The following is a 22,017-nucleotide window of genomic DNA, read 5'->3' as shown; positions in this document are numbered from 1 at the left end:
TCAAAGAATTAGTTCGTGCAACATCCTCATTGCATATCCAATACATGCTTTTGAACATGTCCACTGCATTTGGTTTTCTAGCATTATTGAAGTGATAGAGAAGTTCATCATTTAGCGAGGAAGAGCTATCAATATAAAGGGTCTGTTATAAAGGTAGTAGGACTGCTTTTTTGTGAGCTGCCAGAATGAGCATTTCTGAAAACCAAATTTCAGACCGTCACAGAAAACGCTCGAATTTAGTGTTGCGAGTGTTGTCAGAGAAGTAAATGGCCAGCCAGAAAACGATCTGCTGGAATTTCCTTTGCTCTATTAGACTTTTTTTTTTAATCTAGAGAATAAAATCGACGTTCAAAGGGATAGATAGGGATAGCTCGATAGAGGCAGTTTAACAGGCTGAAATGCAGGAGCAGAATAGTATTGCGGTTCAAGCGTTCCTAGAGGCGTATGAAAACTGGAAAGCTCGTTGGTAGCAATGAGTAAATACGAAACGGAGCTACTTTCAAAACTTCTGATTGTTTGTAGTATTTTCATAAATACATTTGAAAAAAATGAGTTCTACTAATTTCAGAATAGTATACTATGTCAAAAGTACATCTTATTGGCCAGAAGCCAAAAAATTGGCTGAAAGATTGATCAAAGTTGTAATATCGAATAATATCAGTTCCTAAAATCACAACAATAATAAGAATTTTCATTAAAATTTGTTTTTTAGAATAAAAATATATAACTTGTTTGGACAATCAAATCCGCAAGGAGTATCGCTTCCTTTGAATGTACACGGGTAGTGAAAATTATTTTTTTTTCTGTTATTTTGCAAATATGCATATAGTAACTTTTTGATTACTCAATTACTCAACAGTTTCTTCAATTGCAGATGGCAGAACACTAATAATAGATTATTTGCTTTGGGTCCACAAATGATCATTTGTGGAATAAAACTACAAGGCAGATCATACATTTATTGATAAACATAAAATGATAAGAAAGGTAGAACTTTTAATCTTCATATAAATTGCGAGTCACTTATTTGTCAGATAAACCATACTTAATTATATGGATGAATCTGATAAGTTGATTATTGACATTATATATGGAGATTGAAGGTTCGTCCTAAATGAATTTATATCCGTTGTTTACTGTCCACAAATTGTTATTTGTGGAATAAAACGAAACAGCAGATCATATATTTATTATAACAATAGATCAGTTAAATTTATCAAGATTTACCTCTTTATATTCGTTGAAAATATAAGCTACTACTACTGATTCTCATGGATGAATCTCACACATAGGGTAGCTGATATTTCAACTGAATATAAAAAAGGTTAACTTGAATATGGATACACATTTTTTACAAATTTCTAATACTATCTAATTTTTGATCTTAAACTGGTCACCTTCCACATGTTGGCAAATTAACTTCCATGAAAACGTTAAGTTCGATCAAGCTTGCTACTACTACAAATATTAAATAAACAATCAAACAATACAATCCCACCCATTTGTCCAGTTTGAATTTATTCACCATTAAAGCCAAGTAAAAAGCCAATAATGTAATAATCAGTGTTATTGTTGTGAACTGAAGACCCGAAGAATTTATGTTGACCTGAAAAAAACCACATGATATTCTTACAATATGAAGAGAGTGGGTTACTTTTAGTAGTTCAAAAAAGATTTACATTGTCTTCACTAATAGAAATTGACTTTTACCAGGAAATCTATCAGTTGTTGTACACCTTGAATGAATAAATAAAATGTTGGATTTGATGAATGGTATAATTATGATTGTATCTAGAAGAACAGGTCAAGAAATCAATATATGTATTCTTCATTTTCTTGCCTCTCAACTTATAGGGCAGCATTGCTCCTATTGAGGAATCCAACAAGTTGTCAAAATCAGGTGATGCCCATTTAAACACACCCTCCGTGGGGTAAACAAATGTTTTTGGCGTTAAGTCTTTGTGTGGTTTATGAACTTATTTGTTCGAATTTAGGCCTTATTTTTTCTAGTTTTAGTACCAAATTGCTTCTTAAATATCTGCAACTGAATGAAGTTGAAATTTACTCCCCGAAACGTGGCTTTCTCGTCCTTTTTCCACTATACATTATTTTGCTTAGTGTAAGCAAGCGGTAAATAAAGTATATTGAAAACTTGTGGAGAGTGAGCAGGATTCTGGCTAAAGTTCTTTTCATCTAATGCTTTGAGTTTGTCCTTTTACCTTTCAGCTGCCACTGGGTTATCACCACCTTAAGAAGTATTCGCACATGTTTGATAAACTTGAACGTAATAATCAAAACTGATGTCCAGAAAACTCCCGTAATTTAAGCACGATACAGATACCGTTGTCTTAAATTCTGTGAATTGCTTAAAAGCTTACTTGCAGACTGATTAAAAAAACTGCAAAAATACTCAGTTGCTGTATTAATTTCACTGAAATAGATCTAAAAAAGTACATCTACATACCAGTAACAACTTAAAGAACTGACAATACGGTAGATCGGAATAGGTAGGAATGAAAGTGAAAGAGATTTTGGAAACTTGTGTATCTGACATAGATCAGTGTTTCACTTTTGGATGATCACTTGGGAATGAGATAGCTCTATGCAAGATTAGTGTCGGTTCTGCACATAAACGTAAAAGTGTTGTTCTAAAGCACCCATATACGATATTTAGCTTTGAGAAAAACTTCACCTTTATAATAAACTGTAAAGGCAAATGGGATCAAAACACCATACAAGTAATGAACCAAAATACCATTAAATGGTATACGGATGGATCTAAAACAGCAGACGGAATGGGAATAGAAGTGTACGGGACCCAGAACCAAACACTCCGAAAGCCTGGGCAGCTCACCAAGCATTTTTCTAGAAGAAATTTAAGCAATTGAAAAATGTTTTCAATTAGGAACTATCGCAAACAAGAGATCCTTATCCTGCCCAATAGTTAAACAGCCATTAGAGCTCTAAGCATCAATATCATAAAATCCAAACTTTTCAATTGTATTTGGGATTACGTAGAAACAAATTAATCGAGCTAGGCAGAAAAAATAAAATTACCCTCAAATGAATTCCGGGACACACTGGAGCGAAGTAAGAATAATCTACGAACACTAACAGGAGTTCTATCGGGGTTTTTTCGGTAGACCTAGGAGATAATGCGGCGTGCAGATTTTGATGAACAGAGGACGAAACTTCTATCCACATTCTTTCGAAGTGTGACACACTAACGAGCTCCAGAGCACTGTACCTGGGAGCGCTTGAAATAAAAGACGAAGATCTCTGGCACTTAGAGCGATTCCGCATTCTGTCCTTTTCAAAAGGATCAGCTGTAAACATTGGGTCCTCCAGTATCACAACAAATTAAAACATACCATAGATAAACCGTCAAAGAAGACCAATGTGGATTGACAGTTAATAAATTCGTGGCAAACGTTGTTCGGACTGCACTTAATATCAGTCACAATGACTACTGACAGAGGGGTGAAATAGCCAAAAACGAATTTTGTGTAAATTTAAAAAAAAATGAATCATTTCACTAGGAATATTAGTTTTTCGTACCAACATAATCCAAGAGCCAAAAATGAGAATGAGGCTACGAGCGATTGAAATAATAATCAATAATATATAATAAAAGAATTTTTGGCATTTGTACAGGTTGTTTCCGAATTATCAAGCTGAGTCATTCCTATAAAAAAAATTCCTCAGCTTACCCCTTTCCGAGATATCACCCTTATAAGGTTGTCACTAAGATTGTGATATATATATATATATATATATATATATATATATATATATATATATATATATATATATATATATATATATATATATATACAGTGCTTTTCAGATAAAAGTATCCACCTTTAATAACTTTTGTAATACTGGTATTTAGAAAAAATCCGAAAACACGTCAATTTATGTTGGGAGGGGCAAGTATTATGGCTTATTTAAACTTACTGAAAAAGCCATCCCCTCACCCCTAGCAGCATCACCTTTATTTTTTTGAATTACTTTTCATATTTTTTATGTAAACTTTGGATACTCCTCTTTGAGCTGATTTCAAAAATGTATAATACTTGTAGGTTAAAGTGGTTAGTTTATGAGATAAACAATTTTTCTTTTAAGAGCACAAATTTTACTTATTATTTACTTTCACCTTATTTGCCTGTACTAAAATGGGTTGTACAACAGTTCAAACTCTTTAATCTTTTTAACTGTGCTATTTATTATGAAGTTACAATAAGTGTTCAAAATGAGTACCATTCACTTCCATACAATGGTATAATCTATTTTGAAATGCCTCTCTGACATTGCTTAATACGGCTGGATTTAATTGTCGACATTCATTTTCTATCCTCTCTCGTAAATGATCCAGAGATTCTGGTTGGGTAGCATAAACTTTTGTTTTTAAATACCCCCATAAAAAGAAGTCTAGGGGTGTTAAATCCGGTGACCTAGGTGGCCACTCCATCATCTGCCCCCTTCTACCTATCCAACGAGCAGGGAATGTTTCGTTTAAAAATTGTCGGACAGGCATAGCATAGTGTGGGGGAGCTCCGTCTTGTTGAAATACCAGTAAATCTTCGGAAAGGTTATCATCATTTTCTATTATTGTTGTAATACGTGGGTCAACCCCTTTCCTGAGTAACTCAAGATATGATTCACCATTTAAATTTCCGTTGATGAAGAAAGGTCCGACAATGTGGTCACCTAGGATACCACACCAAACGTTTAACTTTTGGGGATGTTGTGTATGGAATTCACGCATAATATGTGGATCACTTTCAGCCCAATATCTACAATTATGCCTACTTACTAAGCCATTTAATGACCATGAGCATTCATCAGAAAAGCAAATATTGTTTAACAATTGTGGATTGTTATTGATAATTTGCGTCATTGATTCGCAAAACTCTAGACGACGATCAAAATCATCTTCATTCAACTCGTGCACCAACTTAACTTTGTATGGGTGGTACTTGAATTTATGTAGAACTCGGAAAACTGTAGAAGATGAAACACCGATCGCTCTACTTATTGTTGACAACGATTGGGGTTGTTGAGCCTCTAAGCTGACTTGCCCTAAAATTGCCACTTGGATTGCTTCGTTATTTACGAGTCCCTCTCGCTTATGCACTTTATTGCAAACGGACCCTGTTGTGGTAAATTTCTCCATCAGTTGAATTACATACTTATGAGTTGCATGTCTTCCGTCATGTAATTCGTTAAATATTCTAGCAGCAGCTCTTGCACAATTATTATTTTGGTAGTATAAACCTACAATTTCAATTCTTTCTTGCAAAGAGTAAACCATTTCAGAGAAACAAAATAAATAAAGTATCAAATTACACTATCAATAGTGGCTACAAATTCTAGTTGACAATGTCAAACTTTAATAAAAAGTAGAGTTTATTGTTGTTTGGATTTTTTAAGTAGAATAAATAGCACAGTTAAGAAGATTAAAGAGTTTGAACTGTTGTACAACCCATTTTAGTACAGGCAAATAAGGTGAAAGTAAATAATAAGTAAAATTTGTGCTCTTAAAAGAAAAATTGTTTATCTCATAAACTAACCACTTTAGCTACAAGTATTATACATTTTTGAAATCAGCTCAAAGAGGAGTATCCAAATTTTATATAAAAAATATGAAAAGTAATTTAAAAAAATAAAGGGGATGCTGCTAGGGGTGAGGGGGTGGCTTTTCCAGTAAGTTTAAATAATCCATAATGCTTGCCCCTTCCAACATAAATTGACGTGTTTTTGGATTTTTTCTAAATACCAGTATTACAAAAGTTATTAAAGGTGGATACTTTTATCTGAAAAGCACTGATATACATAATGCATCTAAATGTTCTTGATTTTAGGTCTCTTCTGTTTTAAAATTACTTTTTTTTGATAGTTTTTAAAAGAAAGATAAATTTTGACGCTTCGACTTTGTTTTATTTGAAAATATGCTTTTCTCGACTTTTTTCCAGAAAATGAGCGCAATAAGTATTGATTTTTTTATTGAGTTGAGTGGAAAAGAGTAAAGATGTGAAGTCTAATACGATTCACAATAAATGCTCTAACCAAAATACGAGTACATAAACATAGCCAACGTGTCATGGATTGTTGTATAAGATTAAAAAAAATAAAAATCCAATTTTAGTCAAGGGTAATCTCTAAGAAAGAGGTGGGCTCAGGAAATTTTTGGAAATTCAAAACGAGCAATCACCTCCTGAATGTTGTCGCATGAATTTAGAAATACCATGTATATTATCAACTATTATTTCACTAACAATGTATGGTGTCATCTCATTAACGCTATGAGTTAGAACAACAACTATTTAATACTTAGACTATCGCGATCATGGCCCCCCCACAACGTGGGGCTTGTACAGCTTTGGTTACCGGGTTTTACTTTAATTTTTCAATTTATTGCAAAATATTTTATAGTGGATCTCAAATTAAAATTTAATTATATAATCATGACAATGTCAAAGTTTCGTAAATTAATGTGAATTCCAGATTCTAGGTTAGTTACTATTTAATTACGTGCGCACGTGCTAGCTACTATTTGCAATGTTGGCATACAACGCCTGCTCGGGCCCCACATACTGCCTCTTCCTTTCTCTCCTACCATTTAAGTTTTGAAACGTAGCATACCAGTAGCACGCGAACATGAAGGAAGGGAAGGGGCGAACCTGATCCTGGTTACAGGGCCCGCAATCAAATGTGAGGGCCATGATCACGATAGTTCTGTCTAGAAATGTGTGAAAAAGTGAATATATTTACCCATTTGTTTGTAGATACTATGGTAGATTTCAATAGCCAAGGAACTCCTAAACAAAGAAGAATATCTAGAGTACTGGATCCGAGACAATTACTGATGCCCATCGCACCTTTACCTGAAAAATTATTTTCTTTAAGATTCTGCGGTTAATTTCATAGCATAAAAAATTTTTTAAGCATTTCTTTTACCTTCTGAATAAACTGTCTGACGCGCGTTTTGATAACCAAGTTGTCGTCTTCAGCGAGTGAAGGTAAACTCAGTCTCTGAAGACGATAACTTGGTTACAAAACACGAAACAGTGTAAATGTGAGTGTTGTGGTAGTGTAAACAGTGTGTATTAATACTGGTTTTATCTTTGCCCTCTTCATTCTAATTGTGGCTGAATCATTTATTGAAATAAGATAAACTTCATAATTTGAAATTATCCCTCAGAAGGGAATTTTAGTTATTTATAATCATAATTTTTTAATCTTTGGCCACCTCCTAGAGGATTTTTGACTATTTTTATTTGTTTTGTAATAAAAGTAGTGCTCAATGATGGTGAAGAGTTTCTAGTTCTCATTTGAATCTTTTCTATTATGTTTTAAATTGAAACAAATATATGAGGTGTCATTTTTGAATTAACAGTCTATATATTGCGGCACCTACAAAAAATTGAAGGATACGGAAATTTACGTTACGTTTATTTTAAGCCGGGTATATTTTGTATGCATAACATGAATTTTTATTAGGAATAGCATAACTATTAACATTTCGATTCATACATAATTTTGAGGGTCCTGTAACTACCATTTACGAGGTTGTATTGATATCTAGTTAGCCTAGACCAATTCCCTACAGACACAAAATATTGCGTTACCATAGCAACAAACAATAACTTATTAGAAGTGTCAGTGTAAAGTTTGACGTCAAAAAAGTAAACCAGAGCTAGGCAATAAATTAAAAGAAAAAAAATGTCAATCGAAATTGTTAAAATCGAAAAATTGGAGTATCGAGCCATCATCAAGTACCCGCATTTAAAAGGGTTAAAAGGTGAGCAGATTTACGAAGATATGCTTAATACCCTTGGTGATCAATGTCCTTCGTATGTGACCATAAAAAATTTGACTGCAAGCTTCAAAAGAGGTAAATTTTCCATTAAAGATGATGACCGATTGGAAAGGCCAGTTTCTGTGTCAGTCCCCGAAAATATCGATACAGTTCATGATGATGAATTGGGCTAGAACGGATATCTGAAGCACTGAATATTCCATACGAAAGCGTTCATCATATAGTTCATGTCAATTTGGACATAAGAAAAATTGCTGAAAATGGATCCCCAAATGATTGAATGTTGACCAAAAGCGTGTAAGGGTAGAATCATCGCGTTCGATCTGTGCTCAATTTGAAAACGATGTAGACCTCTTAAATCTTGTTACTATCGATAAGACTTGGGTACATCTGCTGGAAAAGTTCTTGCTCCAGTTTTTTGGGATTGCCATGGAGTAATCATTATTGATTTTTTAGATAAAGGTAGAACAATAACAGGAGATTACTATTCGAAATTACTGACCACTCTAAAAATTAAAGAGAAAAGATGCGGAAAGCTATCCAAAGGTGTTTTGTTTTTGCAGGACAACGCAAACTTCAAGTCTTGATTTAGGATTTAAATTACTGAACACCCCCCTTATTCGCAAGATTTGGCTCCGTCCGACTATCATCTCTTTTCTCAACTGAAAAAAAGTTTAAAAGGTCGTAAATTTTGTTCCAACGAGGAGGTAATAAATGCTGTGGAGGTCTGGTTTGCAGAGCAAGACGAAACATTTTTTTTAAAGTTCTAGAGACGTTGCAGGCTCGCTGTAATAAATGTATCCAATTAAGAGGAGAATAAAATATTTTGACATTGAAATTTTGTTTGGTACTATAGTAGACTAAGAATTTTTCAATATAACCTCGTACACAATACCACAGATTTGAAGTTTTCAAGATACCGGCAGAAAACTGTATTCAAATTTTTGGGCGACAAATATAATCAAATCAAGTTATATTCTGATTATCATCAAATTATTATTATATTGTCAAATTTTTACCACCATCACCCAATTATTGTGAATGGTGTTTAATTACAGTTAAATAATTACCTTCGTATAAAATTCAAATACTTTGTGTCGATGATATGTACCAGAATATTTTGCTTTATTAAAAACTGCACATAATATCCATGGAAAGTAAACATTTGAATCAATATTTTTAGGAGTACTATAATTGTATTTTCATTCATAGAGGAATATATGACTGGTGAGCTCAGCTTAAGTTTATTTGAAGAAAAAATAGTCATTTTATTACAACTAATTCAATATTCAAATTGTTGTGACTAGTAACATAACTTTGCAAGACAATCTGATTCACTCCCAACTAAATAAAACTTCTCCCCATTCCAGTTAGATATGATAGATTTTCTGTCAGATGGATTTATCGGAGAGGGCAATAGAATAGCCTCTACGAACTTCTCATCTTATGAGTGTATCTACTATCTATTGTTTATAAAATCCAGATCTGAGATTTGGAATTAGCAGAGAAGAGTAACTGCTAGATAAAGAGAGCTTAAGGCAGTTTTCCGTAATCTCTCAGCGGAGTTTGAGATTAGAATCAATCACCCTTAGGAAAGGGCTGCGCTACTTCCGCTATAGGGTTCATGTAATTCAATTGAAAACCAGCCTTCAAATGATCCCCATTGAAAATAAGTGACGTGTCATATTTTGGAGCAGTTGAAAAATAGGGTGTAGTACAGTTTAAAATTAGATTCTATTTATTTCATCATTATTTGCTGCATCAACTGCATAATATTTTGCAGTCCAGTAAACATGTTGACAGTGGAAACGCACGTTCTCAATATTAAATTTTCAGAAACTTTTCAGCTTTGGCCTATGGATAGACAAAACTATTCAAAAAGCAAATGCTGTAACAATACAACTTGATGTATAAACGCTTTGTCTATTAATATATTTTAATACAAAGCATTTCTCTTATTATGGAGTTTTATTTCTACCGCCTTTATTGTAAAACACCTCAATAGGATACAAACACGTGTAGTGTGTAAAACTTACCTTTTCTTACTACAACGAAGCTAGACGCTGCTTCAGGCACTCCAGCTCCAATAGCTAGAAATGATATACCCATTACAGAGTCCGGAATTTGAAAAGTATCACCTGAAATTTGAAAAAAAGCAAAACTTAACGAAAAACAGGAAAGCAGCTGGAAATATATAATGAAATCGAACTCATTCATGTTTTCACTTTTTTTTCATAAAATAGTCGTTTATGTAACAAGTACGTGATCATCTAAGTCGAAAAAATTGCCTTTACACACAGATTGTATACAATATTTTTTCTACAACCGAAAATTCCATCGAAACATAGAAGTTTAATGGAAATTTTCTTTACGCGTGCGTAAAGTATGTTTCTTTACGCACCAGTGCTTTCGCTATTTGTTCAAACCTATACATTAGCCTTTGTAAGTTATCTTTGCCTTCTGAGATGATCACTGCGTCATCAGCATAACGTACTATTTTTATTTCTTTGTTTGTCACAAATTGAAAATAAACTGAGCTGAAGAATACCTGAGACGAACGTTTTCAGACAAGGAGACACCCTCAGCCCGATCTTGTTTGCTCAAAAATCATAGGGGTAGCTAGAAGCCCAGTGGAGGTAAGGAATTGTACTCAGAAAATGTAGTTTCCCGTAAAACAATTTATTAGGACCTTTTCGAAAGTCTTGAAGTTAACTGCTGAAGTTACTCACCTATAACAGTTATCATCCAAGATAAAACATACGACAAAACTCCAATCCACACAATACACATAAAAAATGCTAACGGGATCCATTTATTCGATTTAATCTTTTCACAATTGGGAACTGTAATGGCGAATAAAAAATTTATTGGCCAGATTAATAACCATTTCGTCTAGAACAGAAAATAAATTTATAAACTATGATTATGATAAATGTTAATATGGACATGAATGAACTTGATACAAATGTAAATAACCTAATCCTGTTTTACCTATGTACCGCAACATATCTCGGTTATCTTAACTACTACGTAATTTCTTGTAAGAGCTTTTTGTATTAAAAATCTGATTTTTATTCAGCAGTCGATAGTTTCCATCATCTCTCGATGATTATCCCTCAGCTAACTTCCTCATTTGTTGGATACAAATTGTTGTGGATGTTGCAAATAAAAAACCAACTGCTTTTGGTTGTTTTTGGTTCTTTCTTTTTGAGGAGGAAGGAGAATTAGATATCTGGTAGTGTGATTTGTATTAATTATAATCAAAGTTCAGAAGTGTAGATATTACACTCTTTTTATTAATATGTAGAGATGCACTCTATTATTGACGTATTATTGATATTAGGAATGGAGAGGCTAGAGTTCCGAAAACAGGAGCTCTCAAAATCACCTGCAATTTTGTAAATACTCTGTCATAACTACTTTAGTGGGAAAAAAATACATTATACTTATTTTTATATGTATTTATTGGTATGAATTAAAAGATAAGAAGCAAAATTTTGCTTTTTAAGCCCGACATTGTGGATTATTCTCGTAGACCACCCTCTTAAGATAACCCCACAAGAAAAAATCTGGTGGAGTCTAGTCAGTACTCCGAGGTGGCCATTCAATATCACCTCTTAGTGAAATCACAGTTTCTGGGAACAACTCGTGTAATGCACCTAAAGAGTTGTTAGTGGTGTGCGTTGTGGCCCCATCCTGTTGGAGCAATGTCTGCTGGTTATAATGCTCACATTTTTGCAGTTGGAGCCCAAAAAAATTGTATTACATGTCAACATAGTGTGCAGAAGTTACAGTCCCTGCATGTCCTCTGTTATCTTCATAAAATTAGAGCCCAATAATGCAGTTCGCCGATATAGCGACCCACACGGTGACTTTTAGGCTAGGCAACGTGCATTTATGTGAGGTCTGTGGATTCTTTTCTTCTCAAAAATGACAAATTTGGCAATTTACATATCCATCCAAATGAAAATGTGTTGAAATTGTTAAATCTCTCTAACATTACATTCACAAAATTCAATCTTATAACTTAATCATTTTCATGTAGATCTTACACAATCTGAATTTTATATTCGAGTGTGTAGTGTATAAAAAGTTCCTTGCCCAACCGACAGATGATCGTTTTATCATACGGATTGTTACATACGATGAAAATGAATGTATGTAAACAACCCGAAAATGAGAAATTACTGTTTAGAAAAAGGACCATTACCAAAACCCGGGGCAAAGAGAGATCCTTTAAGCGGAAAGACTTGTTGTGTGTCTGGTGGAATTAAGAAGGTTTGGTGTACTTCGGAATCATTCCAAATGACCTAGCTATCAATGCCAAAGTATATAGTGAAAAACTTAAAAGAATTTATGCGGTTATCGGAGGAATATTTAGATTTCATGCACCGACAGCAGAATATGTTCAAAGAAATTAGCGGTATTATTAAGGCTTCTTTTTGTATGATTATTTAATAAATGATGTGAACATTGGAAACTGGTATTATTCATGAGACACCCTGTATAATTGGAAAAATCAATTACCTTTGTAAATCGATTATGGTCGCCGGGCCACTTCCATAACGACAAATCTTCTGATTCTTCACTAATGGCAGTTTCTTTTGAAGTATCTACAATTTTCTGTTTGCCATTTTCAATAGTTTCGAGTGAACTGGGAATTTTGATGTCTGAAGATTCTTTAGAGGTTTCCATGCTTTCTGAAGAGTTTGGTGATTTTATTGATAAATTTGACTCTTTTGGTGAGCATTTTGCTGAAAAAATATCTTGTATTGTGTATTACAATTATGTTGTCATTAAAGTAAAGCATAGAACAGTTACCTCTAATTTAACCCTGCGATGAAAATGAATGTTTTTATAAGAAAGATATCAAGAGATCTTCGCAGTCCAATCTTTATAAAATAATGAAATATTGATAAAAAGACAGTATATTCTAGTCTCATCACTATATGTCCTTCTCTAACGATATTTTCAATATCTTTTTAGTTTGTATTTCCTCATTATAGTATCCGACGTACAACTCTATACACACTCACATTCGCGGATGACCAGGTGGTCAAAAATGATTTGGACTTCCCGACCTGTCAACTAATATCAGAATATGAAAAATGGAAGTTGGAACTCAATGTGTTGGATCAGAACTTGAAGACAGAAGACGAATATGGGCCACTGAAGAATACATGTATTTTGGAACAAAAATTATAAGCAGCGGAAGAACGGAAGCAGAAATAGAAGAACGAATATTAAGAGAAAAAAATCATGAACGCCATACTATAGTGTAGTAGAATATGTAAAGAGAAAAAACATCAAATACGATTTTCAAAAGGGTTATTTTTTATGGATGTGGAACGTGGTTGACGTCAAGAATGAATTTTTGGCGGCTAGCAGCGGGAATTATGATGCTTCAACATATTCCAAATATCACAGTATGAAAAATAATTAATGTTAAGAAAAGTATACTGGACAATATACAGGAAAAGCAGCTCAGCTGGTATGGCCATTTGCAGAGGATGAGTGAGTATAGAATATCAAATAATGAATTGGAACCCACTGGAACGTCAGAAACAAGAATTACCTTAGATAATCTGAATAAAAGAAATAAGCAAGACAATTTCGAGGGGGGATCTCAGACCAGGGGACTGTGAGGACCGAGAGAAAAGGAGATTGGGCACCGCAAGGCGTAGAATGCTATAGAGCGGATTTCTATTCGTTTTTTCCTAGGTTTCCATACTACCAGCAGTTGTTTAGTTATTTATTGTATTTTTCTCATTGAATATCCTAATTCACCGTTTTTTATTTATTAAATTGATTATTTTTGCTTGAAAATACATGTCTGATATTATTCGACACTCTCTATAGTTATTCTATAAGTAAAATGTGTATGAATGTGTCATAAATGAATATTCGAGTTTTAAATATTTTGCAATCATAGTTCCTTTCAGAATCAGTATGGATTCAATTGGTGCAAAGTCATGCAGGTTTTATTTTTGTATTTTTTTACTTTGATCCTATTACAAAAATTATTAGAAAATCTTACCTTTTACGAATCTATAGATATGCTGATCGAATATCAAGAACACTATGTATAAAGCATAAACCAGAATCAATGTAAGAGCTTCATACCATTCTATGCGTTCATTATTCAAAAATCCTATTAGAAGACACACTGAAATTCCATATATCAATGAATCTCGACTCAGAGCCCACCAATTTAAGTTAGATTTCATTCCAGTCTATAAAATTTTATTATGTAATAGAATAGAAAAGTTATAACTTCGTTCACGATTTCTCATAAAAATGAATAATTCCAAAATTATTTGAAAACGATCAAGAAAAATTGTGGTGAAAATCATATTGTTCCATAGAAAATAGTCGATATTTAGCAGTATGCATCAGTTTTCAGATTTCAAATGCTGCTATCGTCCATAATTTATTTAAATATTTACACTGTCTGAACAAATAATTCTTATTTAATTTAAAGTTTAACAACGAAATATCTATGGTTTGTCATTTTTTATATCACATCAAGAGTAAATTAAACAATATTGGGCGGACAATAATTTTATAGTAAGACAGTTTGCAGATCGAGATTAGATCATCTACCATTTCCAAGAAGAGCAATTTCATGAAGACAAACAACTCTAACATATTAGAGCTGTTGAGAAAATGTAGTCAGGGTCAGTAGCTAATCAAAAAAAGGGCTGTGAAAAACGTGTTAATGAGGTAATAGCAATTTTAGGTCATATAAATTCAGAGTACAAGATAATTGGCCGCAGAATCTGATTTATCACACACTGTTTTTAGGGTTTTAAAAAATTTTTGTGACATTATGACAGAATGAATATTTATACAAATTTTTTTTAATACATATTCATCAGATAAATTTCTGTTAAAATTCTAGTGACCACATACCCAACATACTCTCATATTAAATGGGTTAGCAGCAATTGTTGGTTATCGTATTTGTGTCATTTTGCCACAAAATTTTAACAGGAAAACCTATCTAAAGGATATTATTGACCCCGCTCTCCTATTTATAACCGGAAATGAGTATGCTTTGATGAGGCATCTTCAAAAAGTTGCCAGAAAATGAATAGACTGAGAGATTTCCACCTCTTTTTTGTATTCCTAAAACCGAACCCTCTTCATGGAAAGAACTAAGATCATGTTTTTACATTCGACTTAATCCCAAACAGCGAATCTACAAAGGCATTGGAGAAATAGAAAGGGGGGTTTATTAGATCCTGTCAAATATCGAGGCTGTTTTACATAGTAGGTGGCGCAAAGATGTCAATGGTAATCTTTGTCTTTGATTTCTTAATAAATGAAAAACTTCAGTGATGCTTTTTGATTGGTGGGTTGTCGAATTTTTTTCATCGAATTGAAAAAATGATTATTGGCATTTTTCATCACTCTTGACAACTTCCCGCAATTGCCTCTTGCATTCTTAAAGGATATTTTTTTTCAGTATGAGGCTTTTTGACATATAAGTGTCCTTTTTCCAATAAAAAGAACAATTCGATTGCCAACTAGTGCAAATCACCAAAACTAGAGATGTAGTATCCGCCGATGTTCCATACTTTTAGAAAAGCATGTTCGCAAGTCTCAGTTCGTTCAAATGAAAGAAAAAAATAGTCGAGCTTGGCTTTGTAGTGCTGTAATGGTAATACGTCCAGCGTGATTTATACCATAAATTAACTGTTAGTGGATGTAATGACTTTTTATTTATTACACGCGGGTTATAATTGTACATATTCACATATTTGCAGATATAGAAGTGGGCCGGGGCGTTAATCTAAGCGAAGGTTTTGCGCTTAGCAGCAAAACGCCTGTTCCGCGACCATCCATACCTTTCTTCTTGTCCCATAATTTCGTATACGAGCAGCAAAACGCTGTAGTGTTTGCTCAGTTTTAGTAGTGGTCATAAAATTTGAATCAATTATTCAGCGTTTCCGAGGAGAATAGTGATTAACGTTCTATTGACGTTTATTCATTGTCTGAAGCAGAGCCATTTACAAAAATAATACAAATTTTTGATCAGGTGAAAATTCTGCGTTATCTAATAATTCCGCGAGGTCTCGTATTCCATTATATTGTTCCTAAGTTAATTCAAATGTGATAGAAATCTTAATTTGGAAGTAATTGATATGTTGAATAGTGGATTTTAAAATTTATCAAAAGATTTCAAAGAGCATTTAGGATATATTTGAATTGGAGACGAGACGAATACAGTTATAATAATTATCTGTACGTACCAATCCGAGGGTGAGTCCAGAAACAGCTGTAACTCCCAATATATTGAAAACAGCTGATCCTAAAATAGTACCAAGTCCAATGTCCCCTTCAGTTACAAAAGTCCCAACTATATTAACGAAGAGTTCTGGAGATGCGGTTGCAAAAGCCATAAAGGTTGCTCCTCCAATATCCGAAGGAATTTTGAATACTACAAAGAGATTGAACTTCATGAGATATATCTATAAAATACAATTCTTTTCTATGAAATTAGGTTTAAGCTGAGATAAATGCGTTGTGGGAATGTTTCATTCAAATATACAAAAGTACGAAAAAGAGTGTTTCAAAATAATGAACGCTTTTTGAAGTTTGATTTGATGTTTTAGATAAATTATTCCAGACTAGTTCTAAGTTTTAGCGATTAACAATTAAAAAAGCACGTAATTGGAAAACGTAGCATCCTCTAAATATAATATGATTGACAACGTCATATTCATGCTAGGTTTTGAGAGGCAATTGATTAGCTTTTGAATAAATTACATCAACTATTTCTTTTTGTGAAAAGCAAGCACAATAGGGTAAACTCTATTACACTCAAGTAGTTCGAATGTTGCCTGCTTTGTGCAGATGCCAGTGGATATTGAGCTTCCGTAGGCTATAGTTTTTGGGAAAGACGTGCCTTGGTAGCTGATTCTACAGGCTATCAGTATTCCAAAGAAAGGAGTCTCGATAAATTGACGTTCTTGGCGTCTGCACGCGAACTCGGTGCTCATGATCCACGTCTGCCTGTAGAGTAGGTCTTGCAAATACTGCTCTAGGTAGGATTATATTGAATAGCTCAAAAGAGCACCTCTCGTGGTATTATCAGTAAATCATAGTTAGATCAGCGACCTGAATATGTTTTACCGATGTTCTCCTATTTGCGATAGTTCCTCTAGATTAACTGGACACATTTAATTGCATGTATTTCTGTTTAAAAAAGGCCTCGTGTGTTGCCCAATCTTCCAGAGTGTTTAGTTCTGGGCCCGTACACTCTTATTCCAATTCTGCCTGCTGTTTTAGATCAACCCTTATGCCATTTAATGGTATTTCTGTTCATTTTTTGTACGTTGTTATGATCCCACACTAATTTCTACAACTTAGTATTGAGGTACATTTTTTCTTAAATCTAAGCTTTTTCAATGCATTATCTTGAAGCATGTCCCAGGTTTGGTCATTACTTGCGTGATATCAGGCTCGTTATATTTGTTTCAACTCAGCCTTAGCTCTTCTCTTTCATGACTCATTTTAGATTTTGACACCTTCCAGTGTTTTTCTGAGAACTTTTCTCTCCCAGATTTCCATTTTTTTATACTCCTTTTGGTTAGTAGTCAGGACTCACATCCATACAGTACAGTCAACATGATCATTGCTTCGTACAATATTATCTGTTGCCTTGAAGATTGATACCACTATGTATGTAAGCCATTTCTGAAAATTCTTTTTCTCTTCTCTTGATTCTGTTTCGAATTCTTATAAACGAATATATGTTTTTGTAATATTTCATGTTTGTTAATACCGTTTTATTTTTTTATCATATTAATGACCTTTCAATCTGTATTAACAAACCATGAGATATTATTCACTTCTAAAAACTCAAAAATTCTTGTAATGGAACAAAATTATAGAAATGCATCACATACATAAAAACGAGGGAGCTATCAATGATAAAAAAGACCTAAACAATTTGAATAAAACTTATGAATTATCTATTAATATAATTATGTAAATAGGTATATATAAATTGGAGCGAAATTGTTGCCAACTAGTTTATAAAGTTTATTGTTGTGGGAGTGTGACAATCAAACACCAAAGTGTACCTACTTTTTGATTATATTCCTTGAACTTTCGAATAACTATATATTCATCATCATTGACTGTAATTATGTTCTAAATAAATCAATGTATACACATGTATATATTATTTTTTTGGAAGTTTTCCCTTCTTAGACCTTCTCATATATTCTTCGTGATAATTTATCTTGATTTTATGTCTATTCTTATTTCTATGAATATCAGTTTAAAATAACATGTTAAAATGATTCGAACTACTTAGGTATTTTTCAAAATATGATACGCCGCTGCCAGATTTGGAAGTCAGCCAACCAGTGTATTTTCATGTTTTAAGAAAAGGTGGGTGATTGACGGTAGATCGGTCATGGGTGATAGACGGTAGATAGTAGAATAATAATTTCATCATTCCAGAGACCTCACTCGATTTTAGTCTTGACATTTTTTTCACAGACCACTTGTTCAATTCAAGTATCCTAATTATCAAATGATGCGAATAATAAATTAATTTCTATGAAACGAATTAAAAAAAGATCTGAATAGAAAGAAAATAATATTTTATACAAAACAAAATCTTAAAAAAAAATGTTCAATTAAACTGAGATTTGCCGCTACTTCTTAATAGCGTATTAATTTTTCAGGACAGAAAACGGTGAAAAGTTGACAGGGTAAACAGAATAATTTTTACTATTTTCATAATCCTTAGCATTGAGGTCTACAAAAATATAATTCTGAAATCACTTATTTGGAATTTCAACCACGTTAGGGAATACTATATTTGGTCGGAACACAACTAATTCACTAGGTATCTAAAGGATTCCTTTTCCCACATATTACAACTAAAATTATATTGTATACTTATTACCAGTTATTTCAATCATTTTTCTAAAGTAATAAACAATTAATAATTGAGATACAATTATTTTGTTTGAAATTGAATTCCTGGTATGCTAGGATGTCTTGGTTGAAATATTAGCATTTTATTTGTTAGAAAAAAATCTATTTGGACAACAATACTGATATGAATCAATCAGTCAATAAAATATGAACTTCCAAAGATAAAGTGCACTTTTGGAAAAGTTAATCTCTCACATTAGTCCACCGTAAACGTCGACGTAGAAACCATTCGAAAATCTGGAACTGATGTAGTTGACTGGAATAGAACCAACCAGACAGAAACCATTCGAAAAACTGGAACTGATATAGTTGACTTGAATAGAACCAGACAGAAACCACTCGGAAGTCTGGAACTAATCCGTCAAGTCACAGTAGTTGAAGTAAACTCACTTATATATATAATATATAATATATATATATATATATATATATATATATATATATATATATATATATGTATATATCTTCTTTTGAACTTTATCTTTTTTGTAATTAGAGAAAGAATTTTTGAACCAGTTATCGGTCATAAGGACTTGGTCCCTATGTTTATGGATTGAAAGGATGTATTATTTATTGCTTATTCGTAAAAAAGAAAAAGGACAACTGGTCAATATTATGTTGATTTTCTTACACGTTTAAAAACCGATAGAAAAAAACCACCCAATTTTTTTATGAAGAGCGATTTATTTTATTACAATAATGTGCCCGGTCAGTGTTATACTATTACAATAAAAAATAGCGTTATTGCACTACGATTTATAGCCTCATGTTCAAATTCACTCTCCGATTTCTTTTTGTTCTTGAACTAACAAAATAGGTTTGGTGGAAGGTGATTTCGGACAAATGAACTGTTTTGCGGAACTTATCTAATTTTTGGTTGGTTTACAAAATTGGTCGCTGGACCATGAGTGTAGAGTTAGAGGGAATTATTTTTAAAGTGAAGTATTCTATAATAATGTTCGTTACTTACTGTGGCATATTTTCTCAACGACTGGTACAAAATATCCATCACAAATAATAGCTATGGCTGTGAAAATGTACACTGTAACAAAAATATGAATTGCTATTGCCCCATGTTTCAACTGAGCTTCTGAAAACAGGTCTATGGGAAATTCATCTATGGCAGGTGGGGTGCAGTTGGCACCTAAAACAACCCTTGCAGTCATTTAATTGATTTAGATGGATATAATAAGAAAAAACTGAGTTTGTCACATTTTTCTTATAAATTCACTGATCAATTGAAAAGATGTTAAGCAGAAATGATGCTTTATAGTTTATCTTATCTGACGTAGGCTACTCAGCGGCGTAGTGCTTAGTATTTCTAAATATATATGTATTTGTGAACGAAAATTTTTCCTATATTTCTCTCAGTTGGATTGCTCTTACTGTATGTACAAAATTATGTTCTATAAATAAGTATATTAGCTACAGTGAAAAATTATTTATATTTTGTATATAAGTTTATTACAAAATAACGAAACAATATAAATAAAATGTTGCATTTGAAAGGTAATTAAATGAAAATAATATGGAAAAACAGATGAAATGAATGGGATTAAAACATGTGGTTCCCTTTTTTCTAAAAAATGCTCATTTACGCGCAGAAATCGTCTTTTTTATACAGCTTAATCCGAAAATAAATAATTCAAATTCATCAAAAGTCTTCTGAAGAGACACAACTGACAAATATTATAGATAAACTTAACAGAGTTTAATTCTGCGTTATTTTTCTTTTCCTTGAAAAGCCAAGTAAGTTTAGTTAGGTTGGGTTCCTCTGATTCACACAATAGGAATGCTGAAATCTTCTTCAATAAAGGTGCATGTATACTGTTTCTATAATTTCATTCAAACACTGAATTCTAATTTTAAATTAACACATTTTGTTCTGCGATAACTCTCGTGGATGCTTCAGGTTACGACGTCTAGTTAGATAAAGAATTGCACATAAACTCAACAAATTGACAACAAATTAGATTTCATACTCAGCAAGTGATGATCTTGTATACAAGAACATATTAAGTAGCAGCTGGTGAATAGTTTGTAATTATTGTAAGCAAGAAAGAGCACTAAACGTGATAGTAAGGTAAAATCCAGCAGCTGTAGTAACAAGATAACTATCATTCAAATATTTCATATTCGAATATCCATGTCCCATGAAATATTAAAGTGATTATTAGACGGTGAGCAATTTGTTCCTGCAAATTATTTTTTACATGTCCATGGATTTAAACGACTATAAAATAAGTGTTAAATGAGACGAAATTCTGATTAGGACTAAATATTTATTATAATCAGGAGGTTTCCACATTTAAAAGTCATATACCTCTATAAAACTTGGTTTTATTGTTGATTCTGGACAGTTCTTCATTTTAATCACCAAAATAGGAACTAATAACAAATCATTTCATATAATGATGTTGAATTCACTCGAATAACCTATTATATTTTAAAATCATTCAACTGATATGATTCCTGGATTCTAAGTAATATGGTTACCGTTTTCAGTAACTGAAGACGGTAACTTGGTTATCGAAATGCGCCTCAGAGTGTATGTGTGAGTGTTGGTGTAGTGGTAGTGTGACTCATTTTTTGAGCGCTGACAGTCTTCAAATCAGACTTTATGATTAACTAGTCAAACCTTCAAGATGTGATTTATTCGTTTTTCCTAAAACTTTTCAACATTTCATATTCTACTTTTGTTGAATAAAAGATTGAGATCAATTTCCTTATGCAGGTACCAATAAAAATCAGTAGATTCTATTTGCTGTAATTGTGATTCGCTCTTTGTTTTGATAAATTTTTCATACACACTTCTACTTGTAATTATATAGGTTTCTATGACTTTTTCACTCATTGTTTTTGTAGTCCAGTGAACAACGGTCAAAATAATGTATAACCTCATAATTCCATCAAGACTCATGGATTGGCGTGAACTTTGGGAATTACATAAATTTTATTTACCTTTCACTTAAAAATCTACGCCATGCCATTATGTGCAAATTATTGTAACGGGTGAAAACTACCCCTAATTATCAAAATTCAATCAAATGAAAGTTGAAGCATTTAGACAGTTGGAGAGACATTTTTAGGATTAAACCAAAGATCACATGATGTTATGGAATACTATTTAATCTTTCTGAATGTTCTTGATTTTATTTTAGGTATCTTCTGTTTAAAAATTGTTTTTTTTTTTTTAATAATTTTTGAAAGATTGATAAAAAATTGACGTTTCGACT

At 32.7% G+C, this 22,017-nt stretch overlaps 1 protein-coding gene across 1 annotated transcript; it reads right to left on the bottom strand.

Annotated features, from left to right (window-relative positions):
- Positions 1-945: 945 nt before the first annotated feature.
- On the bottom strand, positions 946-20,032 carry LOC130448595 (sodium/potassium/calcium exchanger 4-like). The gene is made up of 8 exons (XM_056786019.1): positions 19,752-20,032; positions 16,078-16,265; positions 13,860-14,055; positions 12,350-12,576; positions 10,552-10,714; positions 9,859-9,960; positions 6,775-6,887; positions 946-1,606 (listed from the first exon to the last, which is right to left on the bottom strand). The coding sequence occupies exons 1-8, from the start codon at positions 19,945-19,947 to the stop codon at positions 1,394-1,396; spliced, it is 1,398 nt and encodes a 465-aa protein (XP_056641997.1). The 5' UTR covers positions 19,948-20,032; the 3' UTR covers positions 946-1,393.
- Between the last annotated feature and the right edge of the window lie 1,985 nt (positions 20,033-22,017).

This window comes from Diorhabda sublineata, chromosome 9 (assembly GCF_026230105.1).
Source record: "Diorhabda sublineata isolate icDioSubl1.1 chromosome 9, icDioSubl1.1, whole genome shotgun sequence".
NCBI classification, from domain to species: domain Eukaryota; kingdom Metazoa; phylum Arthropoda; class Insecta; order Coleoptera; family Chrysomelidae; genus Diorhabda; species Diorhabda sublineata.
The sequence above is the reverse complement of the archived record's forward strand: the minus strand, read 5'-3'. Positions and strand labels throughout refer to the sequence as shown.

What these genes read in the sequence shown, in the direction of transcription:
- LOC130448595 (XM_056786019.1), bottom strand. Translation starts at nt 19,947, where the DNA reads ATGACTGCAAGGGTTGTTTTAGGTGCCAACTGCACCCCACCTGCCATA. An exon ending in TATCTATAGATTCGTAAAAG is followed by an intron (nt 12,577 to 13,859) that starts GTAAGATTTTCT and finishes ATATTTTTTCAG; the next exon opens with CAAAATGCTCACCAAAAGAG. An exon ending in ACCATAATCGATTTACAAAG is followed by an intron (nt 10,715 to 12,349) that starts GTAATTGATTTT and finishes TTTCTGTTCTAG; the next exon opens with ACGAAATGGTTATTAATCTG.